The sequence below is a fragment of the Mus caroli genome, unplaced genomic scaffold (genome assembly GCF_978045245.1).
Source record: "Mus caroli unplaced genomic scaffold, Mus_caroli_1 scaffold_12, whole genome shotgun sequence".
NCBI classification, from domain to species: Eukaryota; Metazoa; Chordata; class Mammalia; order Rodentia; family Muridae; genus Mus; species Mus caroli.
The window spans coordinates 12,936,870-12,956,854 of record NW_028227267.1 but is presented as its reverse complement, the minus strand read 5'-3'; the positions used below and the strand labels follow the sequence as shown (position 1 = coordinate 12,956,854).

General features: G+C 42.7%; 2 protein-coding genes across 2 annotated transcripts in view; one reads left to right on the top strand and one right to left on the bottom strand.

Annotated features, from left to right (window-relative positions):
• The first annotated feature begins 2,752 nt into the window (after positions 1–2,752).
• Rtraf (RNA transcription, translation and transport factor) lies at positions 2,753–14,447 on the top strand. Its single transcript, XM_021181846.2, has 8 exons — positions 2,753–2,911; positions 3,882–4,006; positions 6,531–6,630; positions 9,400–9,486; positions 10,274–10,362; positions 11,981–12,049; positions 13,964–14,012; positions 14,125–14,447. Exons 1-8 carry the CDS (start codon positions 2,851–2,853, stop codon positions 14,277–14,279), a joined length of 735 nt encoding a protein of 244 aa, XP_021037505.1. The 5' UTR covers positions 2,753–2,850; the 3' UTR covers positions 14,280–14,447.
• A 129-nt stretch (positions 14,448–14,576) lies between these two features.
• Nid2 (nidogen 2) overlaps positions 14,577–19,985 on the bottom strand; it is a 60,862-nt gene continuing 55,453 nt past the window's right edge. Inside the window, exons 17-21 of the mRNA XM_021181845.2 lie at positions 19,689–19,860; positions 17,599–17,756; positions 16,348–16,471; positions 15,308–15,420; positions 14,577–15,195 (exon numbers count right to left, since the gene is read on the bottom strand). Coding sequence (XP_021037504.1) covers positions 15,185–15,195; positions 15,308–15,420; positions 16,348–16,471; positions 17,599–17,756; positions 19,689–19,860 — 578 coding nt within the window. The 3' untranslated portion in view covers positions 14,577–15,184. The remainder of the gene's footprint in view (positions 15,196–15,307; positions 15,421–16,347; positions 16,472–17,598; positions 17,757–19,688; positions 19,861–19,985) is intronic.

Here is a 19,985-nt window from a genome sequence, read left to right as displayed (position 1 = left end):
GGGTTCAGGTCGTTTGATACTAAAATGTTTCTCCATTATGTGGGCTTGGCCTTTAGAAATGAGGTTGTATACCTTCTATTTCAAAGGCCCTGTGGTGGTTTGAATGAGATGGTCCCCCACCCCCACCCCATAGGCTTATATATCCTCATAGGCTCGAGTCCCCAGTTGATTAGGTGTTTGGAAAGACTGGGGTGTGTGCTCTTGTTTAGAAGAGTTGTATCACTGGGGGAGGGGGGGCTTTGAGGTTTCAAAAACCCAAGCCAGGCCCAGTGTCTCTCCGCCTGATTCCTCTGAAACTGTCACCAAGCCTACATTAATCACCTTCACCTTCTTCTTCTTCTTCTTCTTCTTCTTCTTCTTCTTCTTCTTCTTCTTCTTCTTCTTCTTCTTCTTCTTCTTCTTCTTCTTCTTCTTCTTCTCCTCCTCCTCCTCTTCCTCCTCCTCCTCCTCCTCCTCCTTCTGTTTAAAGATTTATTTATTTTATGTATGTGAGTACACTGTAGCTGTCTTCAGACACAGCAGAAGAGGGCATCAGATCCTACTACCTATGTTTGTGAGCCACCCTGTGGTTGCTGGGAATTGAACTCAGGATCTCTGAAAGAGCAGTCAGTGCTCTTAACTGCTGAGCCATCTCTCCAGCACCTGCCCTTGCTTTTCCTGATTCATTTGGTATTAAACTTAACTGAGAAAACATGAATTGTCTCTGGGAGCCCGCTTAAAACTGCACTCGAGCCTGCGGAACGTTCGAAGCTTCTCATTATGCATGTGTCCCTTTCTGGCTCCAGACTAGAAGCATCTACTCTAAGCATCTGTGTTGATTATTACATTTAAACCCCCTGAAATTAGACACTGCAGTTTCTTCATTTGTATGCCCCACAGATGCAAACACTGTTTAATGACCGGCTCCTGAACTAAAATGAAACCTACAGTTGGCTTAGCTCCAAGAGCTTCAATAACGCCCCTCAGCTTGCCATGAAAGGCCTTTCTTGATCAAGCGCCTGCCTTTGTCCACAGTCTCGCCAGCTGTCACCTCCTTCCTCCAGCTTCCATAAGTGTTTCTCTCTCGGCCCTATTGTTCATTTCTTGCCTTTGTGTATCTGTTTCCAGCACAATCAGTTATCATGTTGACTGCGAGTGAACTCCTCACTATCTCCAAGCCACTGTTTCTCTCTTTTGTCCCTCCCACACTCCCTTTTTGGTCTTTTAAATGGAATCAAAGTAGACAGCCAGTCTGTCCTGCTCATCACTGCTCGCCTGTATCTGGAAAACAATTTGTAACAGAATGGGAAGGGTCTTAAATCCAGTAGGAACATTTGATTGTCTCTAGAGCACAGCAGGCAGTTCCTGAAGCAGGCAAGCATGGGAGAGAGGATAGCTTGGAACCCCAATTTGTTTCTGGTTATTCACATAGCCCCTCTTACAATGATGCTCTTGGCAGCCTTGTTCCTTCACTGGTAAGTCACACACACACACACACACACACACACACACACACACAAACAAAAAACTATTCTCCAAACAATTTACCTGGCACCTCAGAACTCCCTTAACCTCCCCAGATTATATATACTTCTCCATCTAAATAATAATATTTCTTCACCCCGAGTACCAATCACACCTACACAGCTTTTATTCAAGTATATTCTCAATGTATGGGGTATACAGATTAGAAGGGTCAAGACAGCCTGAACTTGCTTGGGGTACAGGCACAATTAAGGGGAAACTATGTCCTCTAGTAAGCTTTTAAGAAGAATCTATTTACTATCATATACCTGTGCATGTGATTAAAGCCTGATGCATTATTGGAAGGGACATGAGCAGTACTGAAATGATCGTATAACCTGATCTATCAATTGAAATAAAGGATCATTCACATTAGCAACCAGCGCCTCCTTTTTCTTGACCGGTGAAGAGACCCAGGCTGTAGCCTGAGGTACTTGGTACTTTTGTTCGCGTTGCCTGCTGTCATTCTGTAACTCTGCGCTATAGCATTGCTTCAAATAAAACTATTTTGCTTTTGCAAATTTGGATAAGAGGCCAAAAACCTGGAAGCATGCAACTTAGATCATAAGCACAGACAGCTTTGCTAAAAGATAAGAAGAAAGTTTCAAATGGGCGCTTAGATTATCAGTCGCGTTACAGAGTGGGGAAAATACATCAGGAAAGGCAAGAAAGGATGAGAGAGAAGAGATGGCAGGGCTTAGTGGCCCACTGAAGGTAGTGACTGAGAGGTTTGAGGAGAAGGAAACGCAGGTTCCCGGTTTCTGACTTCACTGTTTGGCGACAAACTGAAATATGGCATGGGGATTGTATCTAATCTCCACATCACTCCAATTAGTCCGAAAGATTATCCTGCAGGGACCGTTCTTTTCGATCTTTGTATTACCAGCGTTCAAAGACGAGCAATTAATACGCTCAAAATATTAAACAGCAACTCTGAGCCAATAAGAGCTATAGCCGACTGAAGAAAGCGTACAGATTTTTTTTTTTTTTTTTTGATTTGGTTTTGGGTTTTGGTTTTGCCTACTGTTGCAAAAAAGGAGTTAGATCCACGAATCGCAGCTTCAGACCTGCTTTCGGTCCATTGTACAACTAGGAAGCTGACAATAAAGTTTATTTGAGCGTCGACGTGCCCCGACGTGGCCCCGCCTCCTAAGCAAGCAGCGATGATTGGCCAGCGCTTGCGGGCTGAGGGCGTTCCTAAGCTGCGATTGGCTCCGTCCGCCGTCCGTCGGAGCGTCGGTCACCGCCCCGCCCCCTCGCCGCGTCGCCGGTGCCTGCGCTGCCCGCCTCACCTCGCTTCTCCTGTCCCGGCGGAGGCCCGGGCGGCCAGCGCGAGCAGCGGGGACCATGTTCCGACGCAAGCTCACGGCTCTGGATTACCACAACCCCTCAGGCTTCAACTGCAAAGGTGGGTGGCGGCCGCGGGGTTCGGCGACGGCACCTCCCCAGCCTGCCCGGACCCGGACCCGGACCCGGCAGCCGCTGCCCGGCGGCGCTCGGCAGGCTTCCCGGCCCCGGGGCGGCTCGGCGGGCACCTGCGGGGTAGGGGAAGGAGCCGGGGATGCCCTTCGGGGCGCGCAGAAAGTTCGTGGCCGGCTGCCAGGGAAGTGGAACCGTTCAGAAAAAAAGATATTCAAGTCCGGCGGGCCATTGGGAAACTGGGAGTGAGGCGGGGACCAGGGCCTCATTCCGCTGTGCAGGACGCACAGGTAGAAGCGGGGTGGCAGCGTTTGGTCTCCAGAAGCATATCAGGGTCTGTCCTGGTTTTTACTTGGCTTTTGACTCAAGTTTGCTGGGTGGCGGTAGAGCCGAAATTGGGGGTTGAGACCTCAGTTTTCTGACGTGTAAAATGAGGATCTTTCCTGAGGGTTTTTTGTTTTTTTGGAGGGGGACGATCTAAGAAAGCAGATGCATCCCGGTAACTGTACACTGTCCCCTAGCTTTCAATTTTTAATATTTGTATTCAGGGTGTTTTAATCGTTTATTTCTTGTTTATTTTATTCTATTGGCTTGCTTTAAAGTTTTTACCTGCCCAGTGCCTCTTAAACTCTAAAGGAACCAGAGTTCTAATAAAACATAGGAAACACTGTGCCCTGCATGTTTAATTCATTTAATACTCAAAACATCCCCACGAAGTAAGTTCCGTTTTCCTCATCTTGTATCTGAAGAATCTGAAGCTTAGAAAGTGTATCCGGTTTTCTGAGGCTCATCCAGAATTTGAGTCTATTGCGGTGAGCCAGGTATCTATGGCTCTGCAGCCTGAACTTTGAACTCTTGCTGACTTCTCTCGGGGTCAGTTAACGTAGTGTTTGCAGGTTAGAAAGCCACCAAGGATCACGAGGGCTTTTAGTGACTCGATATATGATGTTTCGTTGCAGATGAAACAGAATTTAGAAACTTTATCGTTTGGCTTGAAGACCAGAAAATCAGACACTACAAGATTGAAGACAGAGGTAACTTGAGAAACATCCACAGCAGTGAGTGGCCCAAGTTCTTTGAAAAGGTAATGAATCAGGAAGTAGAAGGAAGCACAGAGAACTTCTGTAAAAGTTGTACGAGGTTGAGTTGAAAATTCCTATATTCTTTTAAGACATAATAATGATCAGTGTAAATAAAGCTAATTCCATGGATTCAAACTCTGCTGTTTTGATTTTTAAAGCAAATTATATTATCTCCAACCAAGCTGTCAGTATTTGGATTAAACATCATTTTCTAAATGTCACGGCATTCCTTAGTAGGATCGTCTACATAATTTGTATGTATGTATGTATGCATGTATGTGTGTGTTTATATGTATGTCGGGTATCCGCAGAGGCCAGAAGAGCACAGCACGTCTCTTGGAGCTTTAGTTACATTAGATACGAAAATGCAGGAATATACTTTTGAGTCCTTGTCTTAGTTACATTTCTATTCTGTGAAGAGATACCATGGCTAAGCAGCTTCTAACAGAGAGCACTTACCTTGAGATTTCCCTACAGTTTCAGAGGGTGAGTCCATGACCATTATGTGCGGAGTGTGGCACCAGGCAGGCAGGCAGAGCACTGGAGCCATAGCTGAGAACTCACATGCTTATCTGCAAGGAGGAGTCAGAGAGCTCACTGGGAATTGTGGGAAGGGAAAAGATGTGGGGTGGGTTTGGCTTCTGAAACCTCAAAGCTCACCTTCGGTGACACATCTCCACCAACAAGGCCACATCTCCTAATCCTTCCCAAACAGTTCTACCAACTGGGGACCAAACATTCAAATCTCTGAGCCATGGGGGCCATTCTCATTCAAACTAGCACATACTCATTAAGAGACATCATTTCCATGCCTGAAACTTGAAACTGTCATGTTTATTCTTATAGGTAAGGTACAGATGCCCCTAAAAGCTCTCTGTGAATCATTTTGTGACTAGAATCGTTTCACATTGATTTATTTTAATTTTAGTAATATTCTTTCAGGAGTAATTGTTTCCAAACTCTATAAAAAGCCACATCATGTCATTACAGTGTCGTCAACAAATGGGAATGACAGTGGCAGCTGTTTCTGTTCTGTGTGTGTGTTTTGGTTTTTGTAGACAGGGTCTCTCTGTGTAGCCTTGGCTGTCCTGGAACTCACTTTCTACACCAGGCTGGCCTTGAACTCAGAAATCTGCCTGCCTCTGCCTCCCAAGTGCTGGGATTAAAAGTGTGCGCCACCACTGCCCGGCAGCTGTCTCCGTTCTTGTTCAGAAGCCACGTACCTGATATGCCTCTCCCATAAATGTTGACCCAGGCCTAATGCTCCTTGCCACTGCAGCTACTTCTAGTGCTTTATCTTTATTTACCCTTAAACTCTTTTCAGTTTTCAGTGGGCTTTTAAAGATCTTAAAATATAGTGCTAGTATTTTCTGTTGGTTCACTTGTAAATGAAAAAGTATGCAGAGATTAGAGACACTTGCTTGCTTAAAAGATCCTGACAGGTAGTAAACTAATCATAAATCATACGTCACCCAAATACTATTAGAAATGTTGTTTAAGGTATCTTAGGAAACACCTATTTGGTAATTAATATAGATTTTAAGTTACTAATTTGCATTCAGTACTCACAAGTGGTTTTTGATCGTGGCCAAATCTAATGAATGAGACTTGTTTGCTTTATTAAAGGAATAAAATTTTTGGTTAGAAAATGAATTTTTACTAAAACATATTAATTTACAAATTATCCCTGAAGTTTTCACTGAAAGGTTTTTTGTTAGGGTCTACTTTCAGCTCCTGAGAGACTGAAGGGTCAGCTTATTTGCCTAAAGGACTTGGCTGTAACTGACACACCAGTTCCATGGCTTGCTCTGTTATGCATTTGCATATTCCATTTGCATATGAATGATAAACTTCTAGTAATTGATTGAATTGCCCTTCTTTTAAAAGTTGCACTTTTTTTTTCTTAAGATTTATTTATTTATTATATGTAAGTACACTGTAGCTGTCTTCAGACACTCCAGAAGAGGGAGTCAGATCTCGTTACAGATGGTTGTGAGCCACCATGTGCTTGCTGGGATTTGAACTCTGGACCTTTGGAAAAGCAGTCGGGTGCTCTTACCCACTGAGCCATGTCACCAGCCCTAAAAGTTGCACTTTTATCTAACTGCCCTGTGCATTGGGACCTGGAGTCAAAGCTAAGGTTCTGCTCCCAGATCTAAGTGGTGTAGCCAGTGTTGAGTATCAGATTTTTGTAGGTTGTAGTTTCATTGTCTAAATGAGATTATTCTTGTATCTTGTCCTACCTGGGATCTCCAGTTACAAATATTTTAAAAAGGAGTATTTGATTGTCTTCCCTGTATAATTACATCAGAGGTTTAATAATGATAGATGTGGTGGTGCACACTGAAATCCTGGCACCAGGAAGGTGGAGGGGAGAGAATCAGGAGTCCTGGATATCTGGGATTCAAGGCCAGCCTGGAAGAAATTCTTACAGCTCCAAACTGAGGCCTCTGTCGGTCTGCTGTTCTGTGTTCTGTGGCTCTATGATAATGAAATAGATTTTTTTCCCCCTCTTTCCCTTCGCAGTATCTCAAAGATGTTAACTGTCCTTTCAAGATTCAGGATCGGCAAGAAGCAATTGACTGGCTTCTTGGTTTAGCTGTTAGACTTGAATATGGAGATAACGGTATGTTTTGTGCGGGATATAGGGTGGGTGTTGGCTTATGGGGCTTCTTAAAAGATTTTTATTTTTAATTGTATATGTATTATATGCATTCCTACTGTATTCAGAAGCCAGGAAAGGATATCAGATCTGCTGGAGCTAGAGTTACAACTGTGAACTCCCATGTGGGTACTGGGAATCTAATCTAGGTCCTTTGCCAGGGCTTTAACTGCTGAGACAGCGCTCGCTCCAGCTCATCTTTAGTTCACTGTTGTGGATAGTTTTTAGATGAGAAAGAAGGCTGTGGGAAGAGGTTTCTTATCTTGTATTTGCTCTTGGTTTATTTTATTACAAAAAGTGGACCCTGCTTTGTCTCTGATGCTTCCATTTTCTTTTAGATTGGAAGTTGTTTTCTGAAAAAGGTTAATAGAATTCCTTAACAAAGGAATGTTACTTGGTTAATTTGCCAGCTTCCACTGCAACTAAGCCATTGACACTGCTGCCAGCATCAGAGCCCTTGGGGTTTGGAGTATTGGTTACAGCAGCTATTTCACAGGAGATAGAAACATACTGGTGTGTCTAGTGCCAGTGCACATTAAGACAGTGTAGGCCAACATGTATGTGTAGTGTTTAATCTTCCTCAGCTATGGACAGTCTTCTGCTATCTGAAGCTTTTGAATTTGGTGCCAGTGGAAGAGGTGCCTCATTGCACTGCTTCCTTTCATCAGACACCTCAGCTTCAGGCCGAGCATCCTGCTTCACTTCCATCCTTGGGTTTGTGATTTTCCTTCATGATGCCTGTCACTTTCAGGTCCTAGGTGTGTGCTCTTGAAACCTGTCTGATATGTGTAGCTTCTCTGCCCCACCCATCCCGTTACCATTAGTCTTTGTCTGAGTCTGCTGTGTCACCTCTGTTTCTGCTGCTGCCACCCTGCAGGCTTCAGCTCTTGTCACCTTCTTCTAGTATAGGGTGGTGCCACACCCTGTTCTCAGCTGCATGTCCTCTGGCTAACTTTCTGAACTATGTTTTAGAATCTGATTCAAATTTCACTACTTTTTAAAAGTTTAGGTTGATAGAAAAATTATAACAGTACAAAGAGTGTTCTTATATCAAGATCTGAGGAGCCATTTTGGCAGTAAGTTTATTCATTACTTTTAAAATATTTTTTCAAGCTGGTCTTTCTAAAGACCAGCTCTAGTTGCACTTTCTAATCTAAAGCATTGTCACTTTCCCATGTTCATAAAATCACTCTCATTTTTATTTGAAAGAACAAAGCAAGCAGCCCTGTGGTTTCTTTCCACGATGGAATATATGGGAATGTAGGCCTTGTGACCGCAGCCTTGCTGATGTTTGGGGCCTTTAGAAGGGTCTTTCTGTCTCCTGCTCTGGCTTGGTAGCCACTGTGTGGGAGGTTGTTTGCAACAGAGTATCCTGGGGTCCTGGACCCTAGGCTGATCTTCCGCTGCTCCCTGATGGATTGATTCCTAGCCATCCTCCATGTCTTTTCTCACCACATTGGCTCCATTTTATACTTGGCTTCAGGGTTGTTTCCTGTATCCCAGCACAGTGCATTCATTAGCACATGCATTTGTTTCTCAAAGTTTCAATAAAAACTTGTGTATTAAGTGGGGTATTTCTACATTGGGAAAAGGAAAGTTGAAAGATGAATGGTATAAAAGGTATATTACAAATCTCAACTAGCCAGCATGCTTTGTTTACTCTTCAGTTTCAGCATTGCGGGAGCAGGCACCAAGCTGATTAAGGTAGCAGTGCTGGCCTTAACCTGCAGGAGGCGCTGGGGTGCTTGCCATTAAACATCTTACATGTGTTGAAATCATTGAGAATTTTTGCTTGCTCTTCCATTACTTAAGAAAACTTTATTCATATGCCAATTAATGTTATTAAAATCTGATTCAAAGTTCACTACTTTTTAAAAGTTTAGGTTGATAGAAAAATTATAACAGTACAAAGAGTTTTCTTATATCAAGATCTGAGGAGCCATTTTTGGCAGTAAGTTTATTCATTACTTTTAAAATATTTTTCAAGTGAAAACAACATGCCTTCAGAGTTTTTAATCTCCATGACATCTTAAATCCGCGTACGATACGTTTTAAGATACTGTGATTTTTGTGTTGAAAGCAGTATTTTACATATTGAAAAGACTTGGGAAGATTTGGTTTTAGTGTCTATCCAATACGTTTTTTAAACTTATCTTTCTTTTTATTTATTTATTTATTTTTATTTTTAGAATTTGAGACAGGCTTTTGACAAGCTGCCCATTGTCCCTGGATTTAATTTATAGCTCAGGCAGGTGCGTGACTTGTGGTTGTCCTGCTTGGCTTCTGTAACTGGGACCGTGCCCTGCTTCTGTTTAATTTCTAGGTACCTCATAGTTGTGCCCTGTCGTCCCTCCATCTGCCATCTGCCCCTCCCCTCTTCACCTGTTGTTCAGTTCTTCAGTCCCAAACTTAAGAGAGGTCTAAAAGACTATATTTCCTAATCTTTTGGGAAGTAGAGGAGGAGGAGGGTCAAAGGTCAGGGCCAGCCTTTGGTACATTAAAGCTTATCTCAGAAACATTACTGAGAAGACCCTTGTGTCGAGTGTACCAGTAAGGACTTGAGCTTCATCAAAAAGTTACATTTTTTTTTTTGAAGTTTTAATTGTAGTGAAGTATAATTTTTGAGTGGATGTCATAATCTGGCTAAACTACATTCAGTAAATAAGCAATATTTATCTTAATCTTAAGTTGTTATTTTACCTTGTTGCTTGTTTTTTTTTTTTTTTTTTATAGCTGAAAAATACAAGGACTTAGTACCTGATAACAGGAAAAATACTGACAACGCAGCTAAAAATGCAGAGCCACTGATCAACTTGGATGGTGAGTGTGGTGCATATGGGTGGCAGCCCTGGTTTCGTAGCTGCTTCCCACTCATATGCTGAGTGTAAGCCTGACAGGAGTGCAGAGCAGCCTCTCTCCCGCTAGAGACTCAGTTGCAGTGAGCTTCCCCTCTCCCCATCCCCTCAACACAGAATATTTGAATGTTAAAAGCAATGGTGTTTATGTTTTTGCTTCAAGTAATTTGGATTTTGATTTCTTGCTCATTGTGACACTCATTGGTCACCTTCCTGGCAATATAATTTATTTTTTTTAATCTAGTGACAAATGGTAAAATGTTTCTTTATTACAAGTCCCACATACCCTTTTAGCAATTTCTATTTAAAGCCTGAAGATTATGGAAATCACCTGAGTATAGTGTGTTAAATAAGGGTTCACCGACTGTTGCATTGTGACCTGCAGTAAGCTATTGTTAGAGCGAATGAGCTTGCATACTCCAAAGCCTCTGTGACAGGAAAGCACATCTGGGGAGAACTACCCATTGAGTGCACCTGTATTAAAATTAACAGCTTTGGGGAGAAACACTAAAAGGTGTCCTCCGTAGCTGGGCCTCGCAGACTGCTGCAAGGCAAGCTCGCCGGGAGTCAGGTTAGTCATTTATGCAGTTCTCCATGTGGCTGGTGCAGTTAGCAAGGAGGCTTCCCCCAGACTTGAACTTGCTTTATGTCGGTCCTAGAAAGTTGCTCCTTCTGTAAGCTCCTGTGTTCAGACAAGCAATTAGGATGTTTGTAGAGTTGGGTTTTGCTTATTCACTTTTAATCTTTTATAGTAAATAATCCCGATTTTAAGGCGGGTGTCATGGCTCTGGCTAACCTCCTTCAGATTCAGCGTCATGATGACTACTTGGTAATGCTTAAGGTAAGCTGCCCATTTTATTCTTGTCAGAGACTGCACATGGAGAAAAACCTTCCCCTTCCTATATGCTATCTGTTTTTATTTACATTTATAATGGGCTGGTGAATAGAAATTCAGAAAAATGTGGGACCTAGAGCACACACATTATTATTTTATGTTTCACATTATCCAGCAGTAAGCTGATATCTGAGCATTAACTGCACACCAGTGTGTTTTGTCTTTGCAGAGATAAAATGTCACTCAATCCTATTAACAATCATGCTGAGAAATACTAACAAGCCTGGGGCCTAGGGAGCTGGCTCTGGTGGTAAAGGGTTAAGCCTAAGGACCTGGGTTTGGAACTCAAAACCCCCGTATCAAACCAAACACAGTGACAACTCTAACCCCAGTGCTGGGAGGGCAGACACCTGGATCTCCAGGCAAGATGGCCAGCTGGCCTAGCCAAGACAGTGTGAGGTGCATCATACGCATCACTGCCCTCCTTTTGTTTTTGACAGATTTATCTAATTTAGCAGAGAAGGGCTAATTTGAGAAAAGGTAGAGAACAACTGGGTAACCAGCAGTGCCGACCTTTAATCTCCACACCACTGGCGCACACACCTATATCCACAGGTTTGCATGAACGTGTGTACACCTCACATCCAAAGAAGATGTTTATCAGGAAACAGATCTAGAAGTTAATGAACATGCAAGACACAGAGTGATAGAGACGGCCGACTGCTCAGTCTGCGACTTCAGTCTGTGTTATGGGGGAAATGCCAAATCCCTAATGGTGAATTTAGCCACTTTAGCAAACACATGCTCTCATCTTCAGCATCTTTCCTTTCTTGGAATACACCTCTATATCAAGGAACGCAGCTCTCTGAAAGAACTTTTCATTCTGAGAAAGGAAAACATTTCATCAACTTTCTGCTGTGGATGTGCAGTGGGGTGTGGCAGGAGGATGCAGCCTTGGAGACTTAGATATGGCTGTTCCAGATCTCGAGTGAAGCTTACTATAAACTGCTTCATAATAAATTGAATAGACTTCCCTCTACCCAGAAGGGGTTATAATTTATCCTTCTTATTAGAATTGTATGGGTTATGTGGACAGTTTTAACAACAAAAGTAGTGTTCTTAGCTTAATAGAATATTCATGTTGAATCCAGATGGACCTTTCTCACCCAGCTTGGATGCCAAAGACATCAAGTTGTTGTTAGTAAAATCCAGCTGTTTCAAAGTTTTATTTTTTGCTCAATCTAGTATGCAAATATTTCCTAGGGACAGGCCCACATAAGTTTCGATCATAAACTAAGGAAAACAGAGAATGCAGTATATTTGGGATGACTTTTACGAAACTTTGAAACTGAGGAGGACTTAAACTTACAGTAGCTTTATCAGAAAGCTTTGTACAGTCCTAGGTCTAATACATAATTATCCTGTTTGGCATTCAAGTAATCATGGTTCTATATGGAGGATATCTTAGGTTTGCCAGGCACAGAAGTGAGCATGTTAAGGCTCAGTGGTAGCGTGCTCTCTTTGTGTGCATTAGAGCTTGGGTCTAATCCCAGGGGCAGGGATGGACATTTGTGTATTAGTAATTTGGCAAAATAGTAAGTTTGGTCTTTATTGGGTTTCCTAGGCAATTCGCATTTTGGTTCAGGAACGTCTAACACAGGATGCAGTTGCTAAAGCAAATCAAACAAAAGAGGTACGTGTGTTTCTCAGATTCTAAGCCAGTTAATGGAAACTCCCTCTGGTATTGCATGCATTTAAACTTGTTATTTACACATTCTGGGCTCGGTATGATGGCACACACTTTTAATCCCAGTACTCTGGAGTCAGAGGCAGGCAGAGCTCTTGAGTATAAAGCCAGTTGGTACACATATAGAGTTCCAGGACAGCCAGGACTACATAGAGAACTGCTCCCCGCCCCCCACACACCCCAACACCCACAAAAGATGCCCATTCTGTTGGAACCGGAGGAGAAAGGTAGCTGGCTTATATGTGAATTGAACTTGATTCTTAAGTAGTGTGTTCAGTAACTGAGGTTCAGACAACTGGGTGAACAGTGAATTTCATGTCTGACGGTCACATTTCACACTCTAGAGAATCTACTAGTCCATTCTGTCTGTAAACTTGAGGCAAGTGCCAAGGGATTTAGCCTTGTGAAATGTGTTGGATTGTTGGCTACATGGTAGAGAAAGGCAGGACACACTTACTCCTTTCATGTTAGATCTAGATCTCATACTCACACTTGGGATTCTTTGTAATTTATCTCCTTTTGCTCAGTATGTCATGGCTACCTCCCCGTGAAGAATACTACTGGAATATTCTTAACCATGCCATCAATACAGATAATCCTGAAAATATCAGGTGTGGAGATACAAGTATTTAATCCTAGTGCTAGGAGGCAGGATGTCTCTGATTTCAAAGCCAGCCTGGACTCTGAAGTTAAAAAAAAAAAAAGAAAGAAAGAAAGAAAAGAAAGGAAAAATTGAATCTCCCCAAAGCCACAATGCTGAGAATGTTGTTGGGTAAGGAGGGCCAGCTGCAGTTATCAATAATGGTCTCTTCTCACTGAGGATTATGGCCCCTCCTTTTCTTCCCTCTCCCCCAAGTCCTCCAATGCCCTTTGTCCTCTGACCCCTTTAGTAAGTCCAGTAGTGATGAAGAGCCGCTGATGCAGTATAGGCCCTCTGAAACACGCTCTGCTTTCTACTAAGGGTTCTTACTAGCTTAATTATGTATGAATTGGCCACTGGAAATTGGATCAAAGATCAGCTTATTTCACCCACACTACAGAACAAGCAGCAAATTGTTCTGCTATAATAGTCGTTCATTTACCAAAATGATGTCTTTGGTTTGGAGGCCATGCTGACCAGTGCTGAGCCAGAGCTCTCTGCTTCTGTTTGCAAAGTAGAATCTAGCTTTTCATTGCTGCAGTTTATAACTTCATATTACTATTCTTTGTAGCCATTCCTGACTGTTTGAGGGATATGGTGGATTTCAGGGATAGCTGTTCCTTGGTGGTCTGTTGGCAGACAAAAAGAACCCCAGTCTGTGGTGCCAGGTGACATATAAAACCACTCAACTACAAGTCTGCTGGTGACTTTGTTCTCTGAACTTCAGGTCATCTAAGTTATTAGCTCTGTGAGAGAGCCAAGGTGGAGCATATTAGTAGGTTAGGCAAGAATTTAGCAGTAGCTAATTACTGCTAATTTCAGCAGATAGCCCAGACTTCTGAAGAGTGTAGTTTGGTATTATCATCCTTGACTAAAAGTAACTTCTATAATAAAATAATAACATTTAAATACTCTGGTAAACAAGCTGGCTGAAAAACTTCTATGTCTTAGATACGTTTGCATACTTTGTAGTTTCATTTGTAATCTGATTTGCACAGCACTTGCTTAGCTGCCAGCCCTTCTTCCTTAGCCACATTAAGTGCTTTTGCATGGGCCTGGTGTAAAAGGTTGGTGTCTCTGGTACATGTGAAGAGAACTCTTTCCTGGGTGGCTGGAAAGCTAGCTCATCACAAGGTAAATCATACTAGTCCCTAACCAAATAGCCAAGTTTCAAATGAGAAAAGTGACCCTTAACTAAATGATCTTGTTTTGTTTTAAAGGGCTTACCTGTTGCTTTAGAGAAACATATTCTTGGCTTTGACACAGGCGGTAAGTTATTTTCATGAAGTCAAGCTATTTTGAGGGACTTACTGAGGTGTAAGTGGGTGGCTGGAAGCCCAGAAATCATGCATACAGATGCAATGTTCTTGTCTTGTGATAGATGCAGTTCTTAATGAAGCTGCTCAGATCCTGCGATTGCTGCACATAGAAGAGCTCAGAGAGCTACAGACAAAAATTAATGAAGCCATAGTAGCTGTCCAGGCCATCATTGCTGATCCAAAGACAGACCACAGACTGGGGAAAGTTGGGAGATGAGCACATGAGGATGTCAGCTTCTCACCTGCTTAGTGATGGGAACCATTACACCAGCATGTGCTTGGAAATGAGATGTCTCACACTTGGAAGGGAGAACCCCAGGAGATTGACCATGTTCTAGAGATTCACCACCACTGCTTTTTCTTTAATAAAGTTGGGGAAGGAAAAGGCTTGCTTGTTTTGCTCTGTTTTGAGTCAGTGTATTCTGTTTCTACAATTATTATGCACCCTTTATGGTTACATTCACCCCAGCCCTTGACTTCGTCCTGGAGACAATATAGATATTTAGACCACAAGAAAGCTTTAAAATATTTTATTGGAATTATATAGAAAATTGAAGAACTGCTGCATCTTTGGTGTTTTACCCGGAGTACTTTTGAGGGATGCTTCTGTAGAGGCACTTGGGGAATCTTTGTAGCACCTTAGTATAAATAAAGTCTGAGGACTTCACTGGGCAGTATAAATAGGCTGGCCAACCCCATGGTCCGGCTGTGACGGGCCTCAGTGGGCTTCAGGAATAAGTTCTCATAGCCATCTGTTTGCTTTACTTTTCTTGGCCAGGTAGAATCCATGGCAAACAAAAATCAGATTCAGTGTCTTTGCTCTAGTTGGTTCTATGTTGAATGAATTTGGCCTTTTAAATAACTGTTTACAAAAGCTGATTTAATAAGCAATGATTAAAATTCTATTTTAAACTTGTGATAACCTTTGTTTTTAAAAATACAGTAGTAAAGATTGAGGTATACATTTCACAAAATATACTTGAGTCTCACTGCACTGAAAATGCTCACTTGTGTGCCAAGAGCTCATAATGGCCAATTCCTTTTCCACTGTCTTTGCCTTCGTAGCAAATATTCTTAGGACAAGATTCTTGTAAACTTGAAATCCTCCTATACATTTAGTGTTCATTTTCTTCCTGTGAGGGGAGTGGACAGCAGTGTATCATTAGTTAAGGAACGCAGCGCTGACAGTTACCTTCTCTACCCCCTGGTCCAAGGAAGCCTCATGATGCACTTTGATGGACTCACCTGTCGGACAGTACGGGTAGACTGCAGTGATCCCGTAGAGATGAGACCGCTGCTCAGGGAGATACTCATCAGTAAACTGGCCACTGTCTTTATTCACTGATATAACACCATCCCTAGTGAAAGAAGGAAGGAGGGATTCATGGATGGTCAGTCACAAGGTCAAGTTTCAGTAGGTAACAACTGGGCACTTTTCCATAAAACATTAAAAAACAATTCCGCTAAATGTGTTTTGACTCAGTTTGTCTATACCAATGATTCTAGATGTAGCCCAGTATCACTAGTATCCACCAGTATCAACTAGGTACTTACAGGAAACACAAACTACTGTTCCTTCTCCCTGGCCATTCTCTAAGTCAAAACCCTGGAACAGCACAAAGAATGTATTTAATGTTCTGTGGCCATAGGAACTAGTGGTTAAATCAGTTCCCAATTCTGGCTAGGCCTATGGGATTTATTCAAGTACTACCGTTAGGTCTTGTCAAAACTGTAGGAAGGGAAGAAAGGATTCAGACATGCACCTATGTTCTGTTTTGAAGTGTTCTTAGCGGGGAGTCAAACAGCATTTTTTAGTCTTTAAGGAAAACATTTATTATTATCTATAATTTGTTTTTCAAGACAGGATTCCTCTATGTAGTCCTGGCTGTGTAGACCAGGCACACCTCGAACTCCAGCGATCACCCTGCCTCTGCCTTTCTAGTGCTGGGATTAAAGGCACGCACCACCATGTCCTGCTTATTGATATTTTTAAAACGGAAAATTCAACTTAAAACTTCATACTGCTTAAAACTCATTCTCTAAGAACATATTTAAATACATGTTTCTTATTAGTTACTACCAAATTTCTTCAGTTTAAATGCTGCCTGCAAGCAACACCAGTAAACCTGCGGATGAAATGCTGGGATGATTTCAAGTCATAGCCCTGCAAGACGGATGTCTACTGACAGACAGAGTCCAACAGGGCTTCCAACCAAAGCTGCTGACTGTCAGACAGCATGTTCTGCAGAACCCGTTGCCCTTGCAGGCTGCTGCAGGGTGCTCACCTCCGCCAGTCCGTGTGGTAGAAGTGATCTGCGTAGCTGACGATGCTGAAGGGGTAATTGAGGTGGTTTTGGATGACGCGTCGTCCAGTTCCATCAGGCAGTGTACACTCCAGTTTTTTGGTTCCTTTTAAGACATCCAAGAAAGAAAATGAGTTCCCTTCATGCCCTGAGCAAACCACTGGTAAAAATGAGCTGCCACGTCCTTTTCCAGGGAACAGAGGCAGAATTTCAACATGTGGCATTTTATGCCCATTGCAGTCCACATTAGCATCTGTAAATCCTGCCCTAGGACTCCTCTCCACCTGGTACAGCAGAACTCTAGTTTTGAGAGTCAAACTTCGATCTTTTTGTGGAAGAATCTAATATATTGAAATCTGGCAGTGTCTTTCCAAGGGACAGGGGTCACTAAAGATAAGAATTTTTATAATTTTAAGTCTAAATTTCTAAGTTGAAAACATAACATCCAGATTGGCCAAAATATATATTTATAAATTCTAGGTATAAGAAAAAGATAATGGTAGTGGTTATTTTTACATGGTAATCCTTTGAATTTTTGAAAAAAAAAACCCTATAGAATTCAAGAATTTTCAAATTTCATATTTCTTATGAAGACTGAATTTCATATACCTTTTTAAAATGTAATATTCTGACAGCTGGATTGTGAAAAACGCCCAGCTACATATTTTGTAAATTTGAGAACTTTCTTCCTTTCTTTAGTAGAATGAGAGACACACACACACACACACACACACAGTGTCTTTAAGGGTTTTTGGTAATGCAAAGTACACCACAGAATAGATAATCCTGGGGTTAAGCAAAGGCAATCCTGAGGGAGGACATCCTCTCTCAGCATCTGTCAAAGGATCGCAGCACACCAAGTGATAACAATGGCCCAGAAGGGAGGCTAACCTCAGCTCAAGACAAGTGGCAACAGCGGCCATGACGTCAGACTTCAAAGTTTCCAGGTATTCAGTGGGGTCAGAGGGCAGGAGAGACATGCTACACAGTGGGGTCAGGGGGCAGGACAGACATGCTACACAGTCCAGCCTCCTCCCTAAGCCCCAGAAAATTCACTGTAAGAATCACTGTAAAAGGTTCTTTGAAAGCTTACAGATCTGGTATTCTGTGCTGACTGAAATTTAAACCAAAGGATGTAAAGATGGGCAAGATCTGGTTTGTAGTGATATTCCCATAGTGCTCACACTGCTTGCTGTAAGGGAAGCTTATCTTTCTCCACATCACCAGTATTACCTGCATCTGCCCAGCAGAGCAGTTTGGAGAAAGGGTCAAAGGTTAATCCATTGGGTAATCCAATATCTTTGTTGATCAGAATCCTTCTGTTTTCGCCATCTAAAGATGATGTTTCAATTTTAGGAGCTTCTCTATTCCAGTCTGTCCAGTACAAGTTGCTGTGGATAAATTTTAAGATTGTTATGAACAACTGTGCAGGGGTTGTGGCATATAGCTTAGTAGCAGGGCTCTTGTTTAGAATGTATAACCTTCAGCATCGCCCCCTGCCTCACACCCTGTGCATCAGCCACAGTGGCCACCGCTGGCTGATCATCCCCTCCTGGTATTCTCGGCCTTAATTTCCTTGAATTTGGCTGAGTTTGGTGTCTTGCTCCTGGTGAACAGTATGGTAGAAGTCATAAAATCACTTTCACTAATTTGTTTGTTTTGTTTTGTTTTTTTAATTTAATGGCTTCTGTCCAGTGCCTTTTCTTGCTCCCCAGGGGAAGTTGGATTTTATACAGCAAGCTACCTCTTGCCCAATGGCCAACAATACCCTGGGGCCTGCCAGAGTCCACACAAGAGTTTGGAAAGGGACCTTTCTAAGAAAGTCTGGATCATGCTGGCCTTGCCTGGCTAGTACCTTTGGCTATTGCTTTTTGACATTACCTCACCCAGATACCTCACTCACAGTTAATAATGTTGTCTTAGACTGCCATGGCTTTCTGACAATCATAACAGAAACTGTCTAGATCCTTGCCTCTTACAAACCTAATGCATTTGCCCAGAAACCCTTAATTTGTTGAAATCTTGAATTAGATCTTGGGCCTAGAATCCAAAGAAATGTATTTGTTAGAAAAAGTCTGTGGTAGAAGCTATAGGACCTGTTATAAGAAACTGGGTGGGATCGAGGGAGAGTTTCCTGGGACAACACTAAGTGTTTGAAGGGAAACTTAGCTATCCTATACCTGGCAATGACCTGGACAGAGAGACTCTGACCTAACATACAAAATACTCAGAAAGTAGGATCTCATTAATTGGAAATAAGTTATGCATATGGAAACAGGGTTACAGAGCAGAAACAGTGACACTTCCATGAAAGCCATAGATATCTTTTGGTTGAACCACTGGGAGCCCTAGCAAAAGGGAGAGAAACAGTTTCCTCTGCTGTGGCAGTCACTCCTTGTGGGTGACAGTAAGAGCCAGAGAGCAGTTTCTACTTGTGGCAGGCCGAGATCCACACAGTGAGCAGTCTCCTTGGAGGGGAGTGGCTAACCCTCTGAGAAGCTGTGAGGAGGGCTCACATAACATGCTCGAGCACTGGTATGACATTGTCCTCTCAACTCTAGATCTTGGAGCCTAATGACTGAACAAGGTGCCATTGTTCAGTCCCTGACTGGTCAGACTAAGTACCAGGGACTGTCAAAGAGGAGCCTCAAGGGTTAATTAAGTCCTGCGGATAAGGAACCTTCCTGTGTAGTAGCAAACCACCTTTCGGGAAGAACCTTCAGTGCCTTGAAGGGTTTCTCTGTAACTGTGTGTGTGGACGTTGCATCTCAGTAATCCTGGGGACCTCTGACCTAGGCCTGACACCCCAGTTGACGGCCTTGGCAGCTGCCACAGAGAGAACATTTTTATCTTGACGTTGTACACTCTACATCCAGAAAAAAAAGAAACAAAAAACCAAAGACCCTGCTGTGGTGTTTCTGCTCAAGGAACTGCTGAAGGAAACAACTCCTTCCTGCAGACCCATCCTTTTCTAAGGCCCTGCCTAATGATCATCTGACCCAGGCATCCTCTGGATTCTCCAGTGATGGGGTCTGGATTCTCTGTGTGACACATCCCATCCCAGGCTAACTAACATCCTTACTGAATGTCATCTTACTTCCTGCCTTGTACAATGCATGCAAGCTCAAACAAACAAACAAAAAACCTGATTTTTGCCTACAAGAATGCTTGACACCCAGCAGCGGGTCTACATATCTGGTGAATTACTGTATTTGAGTTTTTAATTCTGGTCTATCTAGACCTTCTAGACCTTCCCATGACATATATAAGAGCCAGGGTCTCCAAAACAGATCTACATGAGAGATCAAAGAAAGCCAGCTAACCCTCGGATTGGATCCACAGTGATGGCTCGTGGATTCACCAGATCTGTGTGGAAGAGGACTTTCCGCTCGGAACCATCCAGTCCGGCCCGCTCTATCTTATCCAGGCCACTATCTGTCCAGTACATTGTTCTACGGAAGTGGTCAATGGCAAGTCCTTCTGGGCTTATCAAACCTGGAAATAAAGGTAAGACAGGAGCATTGGCTGGTGTAGAAGGCGAAATCAGGTTCCTTGTCTGCTGAGCAGCTTACAGAATCCAGAGCATAAAACATAAAAGCCTTAAGCCCCAGGACAAAGGC

Coding starts and splice junctions, on each gene's coding strand:
- Rtraf (XM_021181846.2), top strand. CDS start 2,851: ATGTTCCGACGCAAGCTCACGGCTCTGGATTACCACAACCCCTCAGGC. Junction 2,912..3,881: donor CTCAGGCTTCAACTGCAAAG/GTGGGTGGCGGC, acceptor GTTTCGTTGCAG/ATGAAACAGAATTTAGAAAC. Junction 14,013..14,124: donor TCTTGGCTTTGACACAGGCG/GTAAGTTATTTT, acceptor GTCTTGTGATAG/ATGCAGTTCTTAATGAAGCT.